The sequence below is a fragment of the Calypte anna genome, chromosome W (genome assembly GCF_003957555.1).
Source record: "Calypte anna isolate BGI_N300 chromosome W, bCalAnn1_v1.p, whole genome shotgun sequence".
NCBI classification, from domain to species: Eukaryota; Metazoa; Chordata; class Aves; order Apodiformes; family Trochilidae; genus Calypte; species Calypte anna.
This window is the reverse complement of record NC_044276.1, coordinates 18969671-18987326: the sequence shown is the minus strand read 5'-3', so window position 1 is coordinate 18987326 and position 17656 is coordinate 18969671. Positions and strand designations below refer to the sequence as shown.

Sequence of the window (17656 nt, the reverse complement as noted above, 5' to 3'; positions counted from 1 at the left end):
AATCTACGTAGCTACACCACCTCACAGCGTTGCCTCTTTTTCCCTCGGGCAGGGCTGCCTGCTGGGCAGCATTAAGCGAGATCAAGCAACCGCTGCAGCGTGCAAAAGAAAGCAACGCCGTACAGATTTATTTTTAAGGGTTCCTCTTAAGTATTAAGGACTCTCCTCCCCGCTCCCCTCTGACAGACACTCAGCTGAAGGCAGGCGGCTGGTGAAGACCCTGCCTCGGCGGCACCTCCCCTCACCGAGGCCTGGTTCCAGATTAGGCTGCGGGCGGGGCGCGGCGCGGCGCGGCGCGGCGCGGCGCTGTCGTCAGCCCCACAAACCTCCCTCAGTATGCGTGAAACGGCGGATGCGGGGACTAGTCCCATGAACGAGGAATTTTTTTTTTTTTTCTCCTGTTACCCCAGACGGGGGGAGGGGAGGTAGGAACGAGTAACAAAGGGACGCGTCCCCTTTAAACGCCTCATCCCTCCACGTGGTGTAGGGCAAGGGCGGGGATTCCGCTATTCGTCACTTAGGGCTCCCGTGGTGGAAAGGAGCTGCGCGCGGAATAGGACGTGAGTATTGGGATTCCCCCTCGTGCCCAGTGGGTGTTTCTGCCATTTTTTTCCATCTTCCACTTTGGGGTGTCGGGAGCTCAGTACCTCCCGGTCGTGTTGGACTGCTGCATGATGAGGCTTCCCCTTTTTTTTGCCACACTATGGAGTGGGTCTGAGGCAGGATGAGGAGTCGTTGTTGATGAACTGCTGCCATATTGAGGGGGCAAAGAGAATTTGAATGAGGAAGAAAACGGCCGTGCCCCCGTGTCAGGATCTGGCCCTGCCGCTGGCGACCCTGGACCACTATCATTATTATCATTATTTTCTCTCCTTTGCTGCTGGGCACCTGCACCTTTCTTGTTGCCACCCTGCCCCAGGAGGATCTTGGTGTCGCTGTCTGTGCGCCCCTATCGGGTTCTCGCTCCTTCCCCCTCAGGGGGGGCAACCCGAGACGTAGAAAAGAGGAAGAGGGGAAGAAAATGGCGGCTGGGATCTACCTACCTAGTGTTCCTAGCTCGTAGTTGCTTGTCTTTCTCATCTTCCTTTTCCCCGTCCTCGCTTGCCCCGTCTTATTCCGCCCTCGCTTTCCCCGGTGCTTCGGTGTCTCTTCATGCTCTGCCTGCCAGATTCTACTAAGAGGCGCTCACCATCCTCCATTTCTGTTTCCGCACCCACCTTCCTCCATATTGTTATTCCCCCATCCTGATGCGTTGTCTGGCGTTATCCTCTGCTGGTGCACCGCGTGTATTGGGATTTTTGTTCGCCTTCCCAATTTCATGTCATCGCTGTGCTTATTTTTGCATTGTCCCATATCACCACTCTTCTGCGTAGCTCATATGTGCTTCCCATACCCTGTTTCATTTTCAGTGCTACAGCTTCCATCGTTTGCTCCAAGCTTTACAACAGAATTTTCCTTGATCTAGAGCCACATTGATCCATTATTATTATTCAAACTGTTTTCCTTTGCACATGGTTTATTTCATTGCCAGTTTAAAAACATGGCTATTCCTTTTTTTCCCTGAGATATGATTTTTAAATCTTTTATTAGCCTTTCGTAGCCGTAGTTTATTTTATATGGTTTCACCCTGTGATGCATATTTTTATTCTGAAAAAAACAAATGAGCTATTTTTTTGTTACAAAGACTTTTTAGTAGCAGGCAAGATGCTTGGCTGCTGTATCTAACCATGTGTTTGCAAATTTATGAGATGTAGAAGCACACCTGGAAGCATGCAGTCAAGGAAAGTTGAATGTCTGGCAAATTAATAGACTAGTGGTAAAGCTGCAGTGGAAATATTAATTGCAATACTATTGTTCACTGAAACTGAGACTTTTTTTTTTTTCTCCAGACTTTAGTAATATTGATGGCAACTTTAGCTTCATGTATGATGATTATACAGCTGTTTCTTGCAAATTCAACTAGGTGAAATGCCCATGTAAGAATATAGATGATACTGGGGCCTTAATAGTTTATATTTATGAATGTAATATTGAGAACTCAACTGGAGGACAGTATTATATTTTGTACATTATGGTTTATACTATACCCAGGAATATACAAAACTGGTAAAAATTGTACCTTCATAAAAAAAATCTAAAACACTGCATTTAAGGCAGTTGCAGCAAAAAGAGGGAGATATACAAGAGGGGAAGAGTGTTTGAATTTGTATCTACAACATATTAAAGCTTAAAGAATAAAACTTAAAGGCAGAAAAGTATTCAGTGTCATTTTGACTAAGACGAGCCTTTACAAATAGGTTTGAAGTTGGCTTTCTAGATGTAATGGGACATACTAATTGTATAGTGTTCTCATGTTGTTTTTCTCTTCCTAGAATGCCTAAGTCAAAGGAACTGGTGTCTACAAGCTCATCTGCCAGCGATTCAGATAGTGAAGCAGACAAAAAGGTGAATGTTAAATGCAGTTTATAACTATTGTATTAATGCTTGTATTTCAGGCTGAGGTTAAGGAGCATGATGTCACAAAATGAATGTTATTCAGTATGATTTATCAGATGCTAAAAAAAAAACACAACCCAAAACCAACAACAAACCCAACCCAAGTAAAACATCCCTCCCAACCCCAAAGCAACAATAAAACCCAAAAAACCAAAATTAATCTGCAAAGTCCCCCAAGATTAGGGTTTCGATGGATGCTTTTTAGCAAACTTTTTTCTTAAATTGCATTTTGCTTTCTTCAGGATTTTTCATGTGGTATATCTAGCCACAAGATTCCTGGAACTCTGTGCTGCTTTATGGCAAGTGATAAAAGGCTTCTGTATAAGCTGCCTCTGGGTGGGAAGACTTTGGACTAATTTTGATGATGCTTCCCATGCCCCTCTTCCTTTTGGTATCTGGATTACTTGCAAATCCAAAACTTAAAACTTCAACTTGCCCTGTCATTCATGTACTATTTGCTTATTTTGTTTGCAGATTCTTTTTTGCTGTTTTAGATTCTACATTTACTGTAATACCATCTACTAGTTTCTCACTTAAAAGCTGAGCCAACCTGAACGTCTTTGAATTGATAATTTTCATGTTAACTGTTTAAATGTTTAAATTTAGTGTTCTCTTTTATTTTTAAGTTATTTGTTTTATGAGTTTGTATAGATGTACCAGTCATTATGAACAAAAACTGAATAGAACAGTGAATTTGTCTTAAAGAAATACTAGGTGGTAATGCAGGCATCAGGTCTTTTAGTGCAGTATGCAAAGAGGCTTGGTCTGCTTTACTCAATTTTTTTTCAAATATGACTGGTTGCGCTTAGCAAGTTAGGTATTTTGTCAAATTTCAATATAAGAGAAAATGGTCAGGTGTTTGGTGTTGTGTGTTGTTTGTTGCTTTTCTGTGTGTGTGTATGTTTATGGTTGTTAAGTACATGTATTCCTAAAAAGACACAGTTTAACAGTCTGCTTTAGTGGGCAATAAGGTTGTTGCTTTTTTTTTTTTCTATGACAACCTCCCCTATTTGTTTGAACTCTTTATCATTAAAAGAGATTATCTACAAAATTATTCTAGCAGGTGGGACACATGTTTTGTATCTTTGTATTAATCGCATGATTACTATAAAAACATAAGTAAAAATAGTAACTTCGTAGCAGCTTCTGGCAAAATAATTGATTTACAGTTGATATTGTCTGAATGCTTAATTTTTTTTTATTTTTTTTTTTTTATCATGCTAGGGATAGAGATTGGACTTAGATTTAAGAAAAACAAAACCAAACAACACAACCAAGTCCTCTGTTGGATTTGATTTCCAGATTCTTTTTTCATTATCTTAGCTATTCTTTCTTGTCACTTAGAAGAGTTATTAGCTGGCCTGTATTAGTCATTGCACTCAGTGGAAAGGAAGGTAATACTTCCATCAGACTTTAAAATTTTAATTAAAAATACCAAACCAACAATACTAATATGCAAGAAGAGTAGATGTTTTGAAATGTGTTTTTAATTAATTCACTTATGTTTAAAGCCAAAGTATATTATGGTAAACTTCACTTGGAACAGAATTAGGCTTATCTGAAGGTTTTTCCTTTTTTTAAATTCTAGTCTAAATGTACAGTATTGGATTCCTGCCTTCACAAAAGGAAGGTAATAATGTGTATTACATAGTAGTAGTTTATGATCTGTAACAAAGTTTTTTGTAACATATGCATGAACCACAACTTATTTTATTTCTTCTTAAAATTCTTGCTCCAAGGCAAAGCGTAAAAAGCAAGCGGCTCCGGAAAAGCGTGTAAAGAAACAAAAGACTGGTGAAAGTTCAAAAGGTGTAGCTTCTTCTAAGCAAAGCAGTAACAGAGATGAGAATATGTTTCAGGTAATATTGATGACTCTCTTAGAGCCTGGTTAAGGTAAACATTTAAATCATATTCAATATAAATTTTATGAGGTATTCTGAATATCTTGATAGAATAGTGATTGGTCTCCTGAAGCCTTGGCCAAAGGGGATTATGATGCAGATGAAATGCTCAGAAAAAGCATTTTCAGGTTTTTACAATTACCACACGGTAACTCTCTGGATAGTCATTTTATCTGTAGATACAGTACTTACCACCAGTATACTGTAAATATTAAATCAGGACAGTCTCTATGTGGAAATGTTTTTTAATCAGGGCTCTTGAAAGAATGGTTTTCAAGAACCTAAGCATATGACTCTTTGTTCCCATTTAACTAGGTCAAGGGCAACTTGGCTTCTGTCTTATGAGAGTTTCTTGGAATAAGTTGTGCTTGTTCCTTTATGTGTTTTTCTCACTGAACAAAAAAAAGATTGTAATTTTTTACATTGTCCTTATTTTTAAGATGGGATGAATGTACGTTTTTCAGCATCAAGAAGCATTTGTGAATTCAGGGTATTGTAGTCCTGGGGTTAGCCAAGGCAGTAGCAGTGTGCTGAAAGCTGTGCAAGAATATATGTAGCTCAGAATTACCTGGTTTAGGGGTGTGGATCAAGACTTATTAAATATCTGTGACTAGCTGACTTGAATGGAGCAGGGGATAGAAAAGGAACTTAAATTCTTAGAGACTTCAGTTCTGAAGTTTGTGAAAGGGTATGGGAGAGGTGCCCAATAAGATGATCCCAACACTAAGTAAGGCAAATGAAATGGGTTTGTGCTGTAACTGTGCAGGAAAAAAATATCTTTTATAGAGAAAAGACATGATGAACTGATACTGTAATACAGGGCAGTTATTTTTAATGTAACAATTCTCACTTTCATGTATAATTGGAGGGAGAGCTTCAGTTTAAGATGCTGGGAATCAATGCCTGGACTTAGATCAAAGAAAGACTAATATTTTTAGTTCTATTGGGGCATACTTTGATCTATATAGAAAAAATGAGGTAGTATCTTTTACACCTCATGAGGTGAACTGCAGTTAGAACTCAAACTATGTATAGGCTTTATGCTATGTTTGTTATAGGATCAGAAATTGCAGCCTTAGGGAAAATGTTTAAAATTTTCAATATTCTCCTGATGGGGAAGAAAACCCAAGGAAACCATACCTGAAAAAAAACCAACAAACAAGCAAAAACCAAACCATCTAAAACTCCCTCATTTCAAATAAAAGCAAAAGTACTTGTGAGCTCTGGTTTCTTTCAACCTTTTTGACCTAAGGTGATAAGTTACTAAAAATAGACAGTAGAGGACTTGTATTAGTCTGATAAGAGCAGGATTCTTCCAGTGTTGAGTAAAATGTAGAAAAAATATTTCAATATCACTTTGAGCCATCAGTGTTCCTTAGTCTCTGCCTGCCTTGTAGTTACTCAACAACAAAAGTTTTTAGATTGCTTATTGTGTTATGTGAAGCATCGTGGCTTTTTTTTTTTTTTTTTCATGCTACATCAACTTATGTGCATTAATTAAGATGCAACTTTTTCAGTGTAGAAATAGTACTGTAGGTCTGAGGATATTTCCTCTCTCCCCCCTACCCAGGAGAGCATGGTAGAAGATTTAGTTGTGTATTAATTTTTAGATATGGTTTTCTTTGTTCTAGGACTATTATTAACACTAGAAATTCTCCTTTTGGCTTTCCTGTGGTAGTAATATGTTCTCTGTGCAAGTGACTTTGCAGCATAACTTAAAAATTATTACTTCAAGCCGGTGGGGAAGAAGGCCAGCCTGGCTGAATAGGGAGATCTGGGTGCAATTTGGGGGAGGTGAAAGGGAAGGAGAGTTGATGGCTTTTGGAAAAGGGGCAGGTCACTCAGGAGGACTACAAAGGTGTCATGAAGCTATGCAGGGAGAAAATCAGAAGGGCCAAAGCCCAAAGATATTAATCTGGCTGTAGCTGTCAAAGATAAGAAATGCTTCTACAAATATATTGGCAACAAAAGGAGAACCTCTATCCTTTATTGTATGCAAGGGGAAACTGATCAAGGATGAGGAAAAGGCTGAAGTATTTAATGCCTTCTCTGCTTCAGTCTTAAGTTATAGGATCAGTTGTTTGCTGGGTATCCAGTCCCCTGAGCTGGAAGACGGGGATATGGAGCACAAAGAAGCTCTCGTAATCCAAGTGAAGATCGTTAGCAACCTGCTGCACTACTTATACACAAGTCTATGGGGCCAGATGGAATATAATCAAGGGTAGTGAGGGAGCTGGGGGAAGTGCTCACCAAGCCACTTTCCATCATTTACCATCAGTCCTAGCTAACTCTTGAGGTCCCAGTAGACTGAAGACTGGCAAATGTGATGCCAGAAGGAGGATCCATGGAACTACAGGCCTGACCTTGGTGCTGGGGAAGGTTATTGAGCAGACCATCCTGAATGCCATTATGCAGCATATGCAGGGCAACTAGGTGATCAGGCCCAGTTAGCATGGGTTCATGAAAGATGGGTCCTGTTTGACCAACCTAATCTCCCTCTGTACCCAAGTGACCTGCTTAGTGAATGAGGGAAAGGTTGTGCATGTTCTTTAGCTGGTCTAGAGTAAAGCCTTCAATAGTGTTTCTCGTGGCATTCTGGAGAAACTGGCTACGTATGGGCTAGGCAGGTGTATACTGAGTAAATAAACTTCCTGGAAGGCCAAACTCAGACGTTTGTGGTGAATGGAATTAAATCTAGTTGGCAGCCAGTTACAAGTGGTGTTTCTTAGGGCTCAATATTGGGACCAGTTCTGTTTAATATCTTTATCAATGATCTGGACAAGGGGATTGAGTGGTCCCTCAGGAAGTTTGTGGACAACACCAAATTGTGAGGGGGTGTTGATCTGCATGAGGGTAGGAAGGGCTCTACAGAGGCATCTGGACAAGCTGGATCAATGGACTGATGTCAATTATACGAGGTTCAACAAGACCAGGTGTCAGGTCCTGCACTTTAGTCACAACAAATCCATGCAATGCTACAGGCTTTGGAAAGTATAAATGGTGAGCAGCCCAGAGGAAAAAGATCTGGGAGTGTTGATTGACAGGTGGCTGAATGTGAGCCTTGAATACTGTGTTCAGTTTTGGGCCCCTCACTACAAGAAAGACATTGAGTTGTTGGAGCATGTTCAGAGAAGGGCAATGAAACTGGTGAAGGGTCTAGAGAACAACTCCTCTGAGGAGTGTCTGAGGCAACTGGAGTTGTTTAGCCTGGGGAAAAGCAGGCTGAGGGGAGACCTTATTACTCTCTACAACTACCTGGAAGGAGGTTGTAGCAAGGTGGGTGTTTGTCTCTTCTCCCTAGTAAGAAGCAGCAGGACAAGAGGAAATGGTCTCAAGTTGCACCAGGGGAGGTTTAGATTAGATATTAGAAGAAACGTACTAACTGAAAGGGTTATCAAACACTGGGACAGGTTGCACAGGGAAGTGGTTGAATCACTGTCCCTTGGAGGTATTTAAAAGATGTGTAGATGTGGTGCTTAGGAAAATGTTGATGGTTGGACTTGATGATCTTGAAGGTCTTTTCCAACTAGAATGATTCTCTGATTCTGTGGTAAGTGTGGCTTCAATTGATGGAAATTGATCTGTATAACATTCATAGGGTTGTCGGAAGTTCTGTGGCATCCATGTTGTGTGTGAGTGGCAGCAAATTATATGAAATGTAGTGGTTTGCTGTTCTCTACACCTTTGGGCTTTGTTCATGAAATATATAGCTTCCCTTTAATATTGAGGTAGTTGTGATTGCTGTATTTGGAGGATTCAGCATTTTGGTGAAGATCCATTTTTGTTTAAAACTGTTGTTGGTATAATAGCATTCTTGAAACTAATTATGAAGACTAGAATAATTGTAAGTAGAAGGGAATTTATTCAGTATAAGAGACCAAATGTAGCCTTTTTGGGTTTTATAGGTAGCCTAGTATACTTTGGAATTTGGTAAAGGTTTTGGGTGCAGAAATTTATTGTACTCCCATTTGTGAGGCTCTAAGGACAAGGATTATTCATATTAATGTGGAAGCATTTAGTGTTGATAAATTAGATTCTCGTCTGTGGCTTTGAGCCAAGGTGAGTTCTGCATCATGTGTTTTGGTTAGTTTGACAAATTCTGTCATCTACCTATGCCTGCTTTGTATAAAGTTTGTTAATGCTGTCCTGATACAGTATAAATGACTATCCAGAGTGGAACCATATAATGTGATCAGGTGTTTCACAGCAATTGTTACTTCAAGAGGAGTTTGCCTGATATCTGTTTCCCCTGTACATTTTGTTTGTTTGTTTTGGGTTTTTTTTTCCCAAGTGTTTGTTGAATTTGCTTTTTGACTTGAGACAAATAACTTCTTTGGTTTCCCAGTGCAATATCTTTACCTAGCATTGACTCCTAAAAGTAGATAGATATATGTTTGTGATGCTTTGGAAGGTGATTGTGAAATGCATTGGTGACTACCTAAGATTGAGAATTGATGTGCCGAACCCATTTTCTGTTCTGCGGATCTCCTCTATTTACAGGAGGCTCTATTATAGGAGTTTATATTAGCTTATTTTGCTACTTCTAATGCTGTACATATAGTTATGAGATAAGAAAGAACACATTCTAAAGTACTCTTTCTTCATAAAGTGTATCCATAAGGTACATAAAAAATACTAAGAATTTTTTACATTAATGGTATTTGATTGTGGGTTTATTATTTAATTTTTGATTCTCAAATTCACATACTTCATTCACATAGATTCAAAGTATAGTTTTTTATCAAATTTGGAAAAAATTGATAAAGCCTAGATATGTAGCATGATGCATAGTTGTCAGTGTGCCTGTCATGTCTCTCTTCCCTTACTCCCCCTTTTTTTTTCTTGTCCTAAGGAAAAAGAAGCCCTTGTATTTCAATTAAGCCACTGATTTCTGTACATATGGTATGGACTAAAATTTTGATTTGGGAGTACAGCTCCCTCTTCCCTGTTTGTTAGTAACTGCTACTAACAAAGATAGTTATAACAGAGGCAAAATTTTATTTCAGAAACCAGTAAATTAGTGGGTTTTGTAAGAGGTAAGCTTATTAAGAATATAGGTATTTTTATTCTAGGAGAGGCATTTTTGCATCAAATGCTCAACTGTTTAAGTTGTTCATCCATTCGTATTGTCATTACTTATTTGCTTACAATCCAGTTGTCTTTCTGGTGTCTAAAATAAGTTGCAGTATGCAATGTCATGTGTCCAAGTCTGATACTGCTGGAAAAAGTGAATGCTGTAACATGTAAATTAACTAAAAAATATCCTTATATGTGTATTGACAGATTGGCAAAATGAGGTATGTCAGTGTTCGTGACTTTAAAGGGAAAGTCTTAATTGATATTAGAGAATATTGGATGGATCAAGAAGGGGAAATGAAGCCTGGCAGAAAAGGTATTTTTATGTTTTGTGTTACTTTGCAATGAAACATTATGTGCAGATTGTTGTGGTATTTTACAAGTAATTTTTTTACTTTGATTTGTCAAAACAGAAATTATAAAAGTTTTATCTGTAGATTATAAACAAAAGCAAAGTGACTTCATTGGCCTGAGTCTGTTTTCCTAAATGGATACCCCATGATTTATGGAAAACAAAGCATTTAATATAAGCAAAGTTGATATTGGAGTTGTATACCTAGCCATACATTTTCCTTTTGATTAACCTAATCAAGTACATTTCTTGCTTTTATTACAATTGGATTTCTTATTTTAAAAGTCACTGAAAAGATTTAATAAATTAATTTGTAATAAGATGTTAATTTCTTCAATTTCTATCAAATTTTAGATTACAAAGTAGTCATATTAAATATTAAAAATATTTCAATATTTTACTTCAGGTGAAAATAGCTCAAGTGTTCATGTTTTGGTACTGTGCTTCTAATCTCCAACACAGCATAAGCGATTGTACCTTGATTTGCTACTCCCATTCCTACTTTTTATGGCATGCCTTCACTGAACTGTTTTCAGAACTTTGCAACTATCCTTATATCCCCATCTTACAGATGGCAGCCATAGTGCTCTCCTTAAAGTCACATTGCTTCTGTTAGAAAAGCTTACTTGTAATAATTTTTTATATTGTGCCAAGGAAAGAGGTAAGTATGAAACATCCTGTCCCAGATATTGGAGACATTTAATGTAGAATCAGCGTAAGGTTTGTTACATTCTCCTAGTATGTACAGGAGCAAATAGATGTTTGGAAAGCTTCAAAAATGTTTTAAACAGTTCTTAAATAACCACTGAGTCGGTTTGTATGAACAGGGGTACTGGTACTGTACAGGAAATACACTGTACTGTTGTCTTTGTTTAGATGTGTTGCTGCTAATTAACAAAAATGGTTACTCCAACTTCTAAGGACTTTAAACTGCTGTGTTTTGAGGTGGAAATTGGAATTATATGCAGTTTGAGTGGTAAACTACAATGAAACTTGATGGATATGCCAAATGACGAAAATTACATGATGTAGATAAAAATAATCCAACCATTTAGAATTCTTGTGAGATTGCTTCTAACAGCAGGTCTGAACTGTGTGCAGTTTATCTGATGTGTTGTTCAGGGGCATCTTGATGATTGGTCCCCTAATAATGGTTAGCACACCTGGCCTAACTGCTTTCAGAAGAAACTTGCTATCTGAAGACTGGTGGAAAACTACTTAGAATAGTTCTATGTGGATTTCTCAGTGCTTTGATAAGTGATGCTCTGATAGGACAGTGATGGTAGAAGGAAAAAAAAAAAGAGCCCCAAAAATGGAATTGAAAACTTCACCTGTTTTCAGGACCTGCTCCACTTACAGAGAGAAAGCAATGAAGGAAGCCTGATCAGATCACTGAGGGGGGGGTAAATAGTGAAGAGCCTTTTTGGAGAGAGTATGAGGTAGATCTGCAAGTCTACTTGTATAGAGATGTTACTTAAAGCACTATGAGTAACACACTATAAGAAACAGAAGGGAAAACCAACCCAGAATTATGGTACTTTTAAAAAAGTACATAGAAGTTAGATCCACAGAAGTACGGCTTTTAGGAGCCAACAGAAATATGATTTCCTACGAGTCTTTTGTGCTGCCTTCTATCAAGGCCAGAGCTGTATTTGACTTCCTGTGTTTAGCCTAACTCTTGTGAATGAAATTGTTATACTGCACTTGTCTTTGTAAGTGAAACCTGTGCAGAGATAAGCTAAGGTCTATAGTTGAACCGAATTGTTCCAAATGAATAGCTTAACTTTGTAGCTGAGATAGTTGTTACACTTGAGGTAGCTTAAGTATTAATAGTCATGGCAGCTTTTGTGTGTGAAATTAGCCTTAACATTAATTATGCAAGATCCTGCACTACAATTTTCTTTTTGTCCTAAGTATTTATTTTTAATGCATTTCAGGTATTTCTTTAAATCCAGAACAGTGGAACCAGCTGAAGGAACAGATTTCTGATATTGATGATGCAGTAAGAAAATTGTAAATAGAGTCATAGAGAAACCTTTTATCATTTTAGTTATTTTAAGTGGTCTTTTTACATTGGCTTCTTTTTTCTAAAATATTGTTTTCCAAGCTATTGTATATTTGTATTGCAAAATTATTTGTCAGATAAATACTTTTTTTTATATCCATTAAAAGTGTATTTTAAGTGAGATTATTTGTGTATACTTTACTAAAAGGAAATGTATTGCTTTCACCTCATGGTATAAAATAAATCAAATAATATGTAAAGCATAGTTTATAGCCTTTTGATTGAAGGTGTTTGCTGCTAAGCCACCTAATGGTGGCTGGTTTAGCTTCAGTTAACTTCTAATATGAATTTGTATTCTGAGGAGATCTCTTAAAATGTTTCCATTCATTTTTCTTTTTTAATTTTTTTTATTTCATACTCTTTGGTATTGTCCTGACAGCTTTCTGTTTTAAGATTTGATACAAACAGTGAATACCTGGGAAAACACATTTTTGTAGATAATTTTAAATATTTGCTAATTTACCATATTTATTGAGGTGTAAACAGTCCTGAGTATATGGACTTTCTTGCAATACTTGCATGAAGTGTTATGCTAAACAGTAACACTTGAACACAAGTCACACAACTTCTTCCTGTTTTTCTATAGCTTGCTTGATTTAGAAAATATAATTATCCTTTATTCTTGGACCCTAGGTTTTAGAATGTGGTGCATAAACATGCCTCAGAGTAAGATAATAATTAAAAGCTCCAAATGTGGTTATTAGTTAGGTACTTTTTTCAAGCTTTGCATTAAATTGATTCTTGAACACATACTGAATTGTTACTCTGTAGAAAAAAACAGTTAACAAAATCCCTACAAAGGTTAATTTGAGAGGATTGTGTAAACAATGATGCTTAATCTAGTCCATAACACAGGTTAAACAGTCAAACAGGTTTGAAATTGCTTCGGTCAAAATATTCGGTTATCATGTTTCTACCCTGTCCACACTGCCTGCCCAAACAATTTAACTTGGCTTGCCTTGTGTGGCTTACATGCACACAATCTTTTGCACAGAAGATACTTGGCACTTAAAAGGGAGCACTGGTACATAATGGATCATGACTCTGGAATTGGTTTGTCTATCAGTGTTGTATTCTGGTAAGAGAAGATTGTGTTCAGTTGGAAGCTCTATTAGACTAGGTGCTGCTCCAGTTGAGGGGCTTCTTGGTAGGTGTCACAAACTTTGGAATGAAGAAGGGAGAATATGATGTTTGAATAGAACTTGAGATAAGGGCCATGCTGGTATACAGGTTAATGGTGAAAAGTCAGTAAGCTGATGCATAACTGCAGCAAAAAAATGTATGTTAGCATAATTGGAGAAGAGCTTATTTTCTGACTTAATTCAGTTAATATCAAAGGAAGATGAAACTACTTCATGAAAATTGACATTTCAGGTCTATGTAGTGAAAGTACAACTTACTGGTTTGGCTGTAATTTTTCCCATTTGATGTTAAATATATTTTAATTTTGTATATATTAAACAAGATTTACTGTTTATTTTTTGAATATTGTAATTGTTTATATTGCAGACATACATGGAAGTCCTGTTCTCCTAAGTGTCATACACAAACTGTTCTTGTGCTGCAGAGTTTATAATTCAGTACAAATGGATATTGAAGGGTGAGAAAGGGTGACTTCATCATATTTAAATATTTATTTAAATTAAACATCACATACCTCCACCTGCTTTTTGTCCGTTGTTGACATATTTCAAATAAAGCTAAGATTTGATTTTGTATAGTTCAGGAATCAGAGTTTTTAAGAACTACTTGAGGGTGAATAAAAGGGTGAAGAGATGTTTAGCTGCATTTTGGGGTACATTTATTATTTTTTAGCGACTCTTAATGGGCATGTATTAGGGGCATTTGAACCAAATAGAATAAATATTAAAAATCTACTAAAATTTCACAGATGAGTGAATAAAATAAATTGCTTCAGATGACTTAGCAGATTCTAGATGTTTGGAGTTTTTTGTGGTACGTATATATAATTTTTTTTTCCCCCTTTAAATTTTGTGACCACATTTCACCTATTTTACCTTGAAAGTTTCATGTGGCCATGTTAGTGTATGACTATCATAATAGAGGGAACATTGTCCTTGTTTAGACTACTGTGGAAGTAGCTAATTGGATGGTGGTTGTGTATGAAAGCACAATATAATCGTGTTCAGGAAGGTGGAGAATTCATTTAATTCATTTTGGGGGAACATGTAAAAAAGTTTGAATATAGTGATTAGTTCTCTTGTGGAAACTGATGGTAGAGATGTTTAAAGTATTTGTTAACCAAGAGCTCTTAGTTCCTCTTACAGGTAACACCCTTGCTGGTTTTGGGGCAGTTTGTTTTTACTTAGTTGTGTGTTTAAAAATAGTTTTCCATCTGCCAGCTATATTTCTGCCTTGAATGATGATAAAATAGCATATATTTTACCTGAGCCAGTCTTGATGCCTGCATGACTCTCCTACAAAAATGTAATAAGCTAGTCAGTTTCACAAATTAACTCAAAATGTTGTGTTTAATTGTGAGGGAATTTGTTGTACCTTGGATGACTGATGTTCTGGTTACTTGATAAAAAATTGACATATTAAATGTTATTTTAAAATAAATGGTAGTGATTTGTCATGTTATTGCTATGGTTGTACTCTTCCTAATTTGAGAAGAAAATTTAATTTTTAATGAAGATTATTTTCTTGCAAACAAAATGGTAGTTAGTGTAGAAGTGTCCAGGTAAGAAAATTTTGAATGCATGAAAAGACTGTAATGTGAGATTAAAAACACTGTTCCCTTTCATTGAAGTGGTAAAAGAAAGATACATTTGATTCTTGATATTTATGCTGTGCATATTAGCAAAATGTTTAATTTATCAAACCTACTATGGAGCTGAAGAGTAAAAAATACACGAGAGCTGCCAAAGTACCATATGTGTGCAAAGTTAAACTGTCATGTACAATGATGTTCATATTAAAGTTTAATAAATGTAGTACTAAGTTTGATATTTCTGTTACAGGAAGTGCACCAGTTATGTACTTATGTGATCTGTTACAAAAAAATTGATGATTGTAATTCTGGTAATTCACATGTGGAACTATGTGGAATGTTTCATGGTTTGTTCTGGTGGTCTCTATTGCAAAGGCCCCTGGAAATATGTGCCCTCCAACTGTAATTATTTTAATGTTCAAATAAGAAGTAGTTGAATGCACCATGTGTAATAATTTGAACACTTGGAAATAAACAGATTTCTGTTGACATAGTGTCATGGTTTAACACTGAGCCAGCAATTGAACAAATGACATGCTCTCTATTAGTCCCCCTCCTCTGCCTGATAAAGAAAGGGGAGACTTATGGGTTGGAAACTAAACGACACAGCTTTAATGAAACACTAATGATGAAAAAGGACAAATTATAAAATATATACAAATATACAAAAAAGTGATACCATGATATCAAGGGTGCTTGAGGCATAAGGGCATGGATCAGGATCAAAGACAGACGAATGGACAATCCTCCTGGGATGCAGGCCATGGGCAAAGAAGAAAAAGTTGACCCATGTTGATCCCTTGAATTTATACTGAGTATGATACGTATGGGATAGAATAATCTGTTTGGTCAATTTTGGTCATCTGTCTGGTCTACTCCTGTAAAGAGGGTTACAGGTGTGACCCCTTTGCTCCCTTTCTGAAGCACAAGATGTTTCTCAGAACTGAGTCCTGGCCTTGGTTCTGCATACCATTCTCTAGATGTAATTATAAACATTGAGTGTTAACCTTCCTAGAAGCAGACACTGAGTGGAAACTTGCTGTTAATTTCAGCAAGTGCAGCTACTTATGAGAGACTCAGCTGAAAGCAAAATTACAAGGAGGAACATTAGTTCTATCCTGGCCTAAACCAGGACAGAGCCTTTGTTGGTTTGACCCCAGAACCCTAGGGGTCAACCTCAAATTTTCCCTGGAGCTTTCTTCCAGAGGCTTCAGGTAGGACCATTGTTCTCAGCTGTGCTGTAGAGCACATTTGTAATGTCTGGTTCTGTTTGTGCGGACAGTGCTCCTTGGACCAATTCAATCTCCTTGTCGATTTATCTGAAATCTGTTTGTTGTTCTGTCATGGTTTAACACTGTCCTGGCAATTAAACTGAATAACAGATGATCTCTATTAATCCCCCTCTCCTCCCTGATAAGAAAGGAGAGAGAATAAGGGAGAGAGACTTATGGGTTGGGAGCTAAACTACACAACTTTAATGACCCAGTAATGATAAATAGGAAAAATTACTAAATATGTACAAATATACAGGAAAATTGATACCAAGTTCCTTCCCCCCTCTCCCCCAGTAACTCACATCACCACCAAAGCTGCAGGGCAGCCCTGGGAAAGTCCAGGCTGGACTCCTGGAGATGGCAGCAGTAGGGAGCCGGAGGCAGGAACACACAGATATGGGCTGGCATGGATCAGGACCACAAGCAGATGAATGGATGGAATCCTCCCAGGATGCCAAAGCAAAGAGGGACAGGCAAAGAAGGAGAAGCAGGAAGGGGTTTGACCCTTTTGATCCCTCAAATTTATACTATGTTGTGTATGGGATGGAATACTCTGGTCAATTTTGGCCATCTATCTTGTCCATTCCTCCCCAAAGGAGGATTTTAGATGTGACCTCTTTACTCCTTCTCTCCTTCCAGAGGGCAAAATGTTTCTCAGAACTGAGCAGTGTCCTTGGCTCTGCATACCAGTCTCTAGCAGTAACTATAAACATTGAGTGTTATCAGTCCTAGAAGCACACACTGTCTGAGAAACTTGCTGTTAATTTCAGCAAGTGCAGCTACTTACAAGAGACTTGGCTGAAAGCAAAATTACAAGACAGAAAATCACCTTTATCCTGGCCCAAACCAGGACCTGTTTGGAGCCCCATTTAAACTCTTTTGAGTCACCTCATATAGAGGTTTCACAATCTGAGTGTAACTAGGCATACGTGTCCTCCCACAGTACCTAAAAAGGATTGAATTTCCTTTTTGGTAGCTGGTGGGACATAGGTGTTGTTTTATTAATCACATCCATACAATCATAGAATAGTTTGGGTTGTAAGGGACCTCTAAAGGTCATCTAGTCTAACCCCCCTGCAGTAAGCAGGGACATCCTCAACTAGACTGGTTTGCCCAGAGCCTTGTCAAGTCTCACCTTGAATATTTCCAGGGATGGGGCCTCAACTATCTCCCTGAGCAACCTGGTCCGTTTTTCCACTACCCTCATGGTAAAGAACTTATTCCTAATATCCAATATAAATCTACTCTCCTCTAATTGAAAGCCATTGCCTTTTGTCCTATCATTACAGGACTGAGAAACTTGCTGTTAATTTCAGCAAGTGCAGCCACTTACAAGAGACTGCTGGAAGCAAAATTACAAGAAAGAAAATTATTTCTATCCTAGCCCAAACCAGGATGCATAGTGTTATTTTTAATAGAAATTTGGCCACACTAAAACATACTTTTTCTTAAATAACAGTTGTCATAACAATTTGTTTGTTGCAACTGTTGTAATTTGGAAATTTGAAAACAATCATCTTATATTTGGTCTGTGTTTGCATATAGGTGGTTGCCCAGAGGGATAGAAGTTTTTCATTATGATAAAGACAAGTGTCATGTGAATATGTAAGCAGCAGACATAAACACTCTTTCAAACACCAAATAGAAGGAAAGTGCCTGATAAATTGCTACTGTTAAGAAAATGGCTGACTATTTTTAAGTGGAGTTTCTTTTTCATTTGATAATAAATGTAACTATAAATTAGATGGAAAAAAGCTT

The 17656-nt window shown here is 37.6% G+C and overlaps 1 protein-coding gene across 1 annotated transcript; it reads left to right on the top strand.

Annotated features, from left to right (window-relative positions):
• The first annotated feature begins 411 nt into the window (after window positions 1-411).
• LOC103534485 (activated RNA polymerase II transcriptional coactivator p15) lies at window positions 412-15113 on the top strand. Its single transcript, XM_030468307.1, has 5 exons — window positions 412-560; window positions 2373-2445; window positions 4236-4355; window positions 9681-9789; window positions 11763-15113. Exons 2-5 carry the CDS (start codon window positions 2374-2376, stop codon window positions 11840-11842), a joined length of 381 nt encoding a protein of 126 aa, XP_030324167.1. The 5' UTR covers window positions 412-560; window position 2373; the 3' UTR covers window positions 11843-15113.
• Window positions 15114-17656: the final 2543 nt, after the last annotated feature.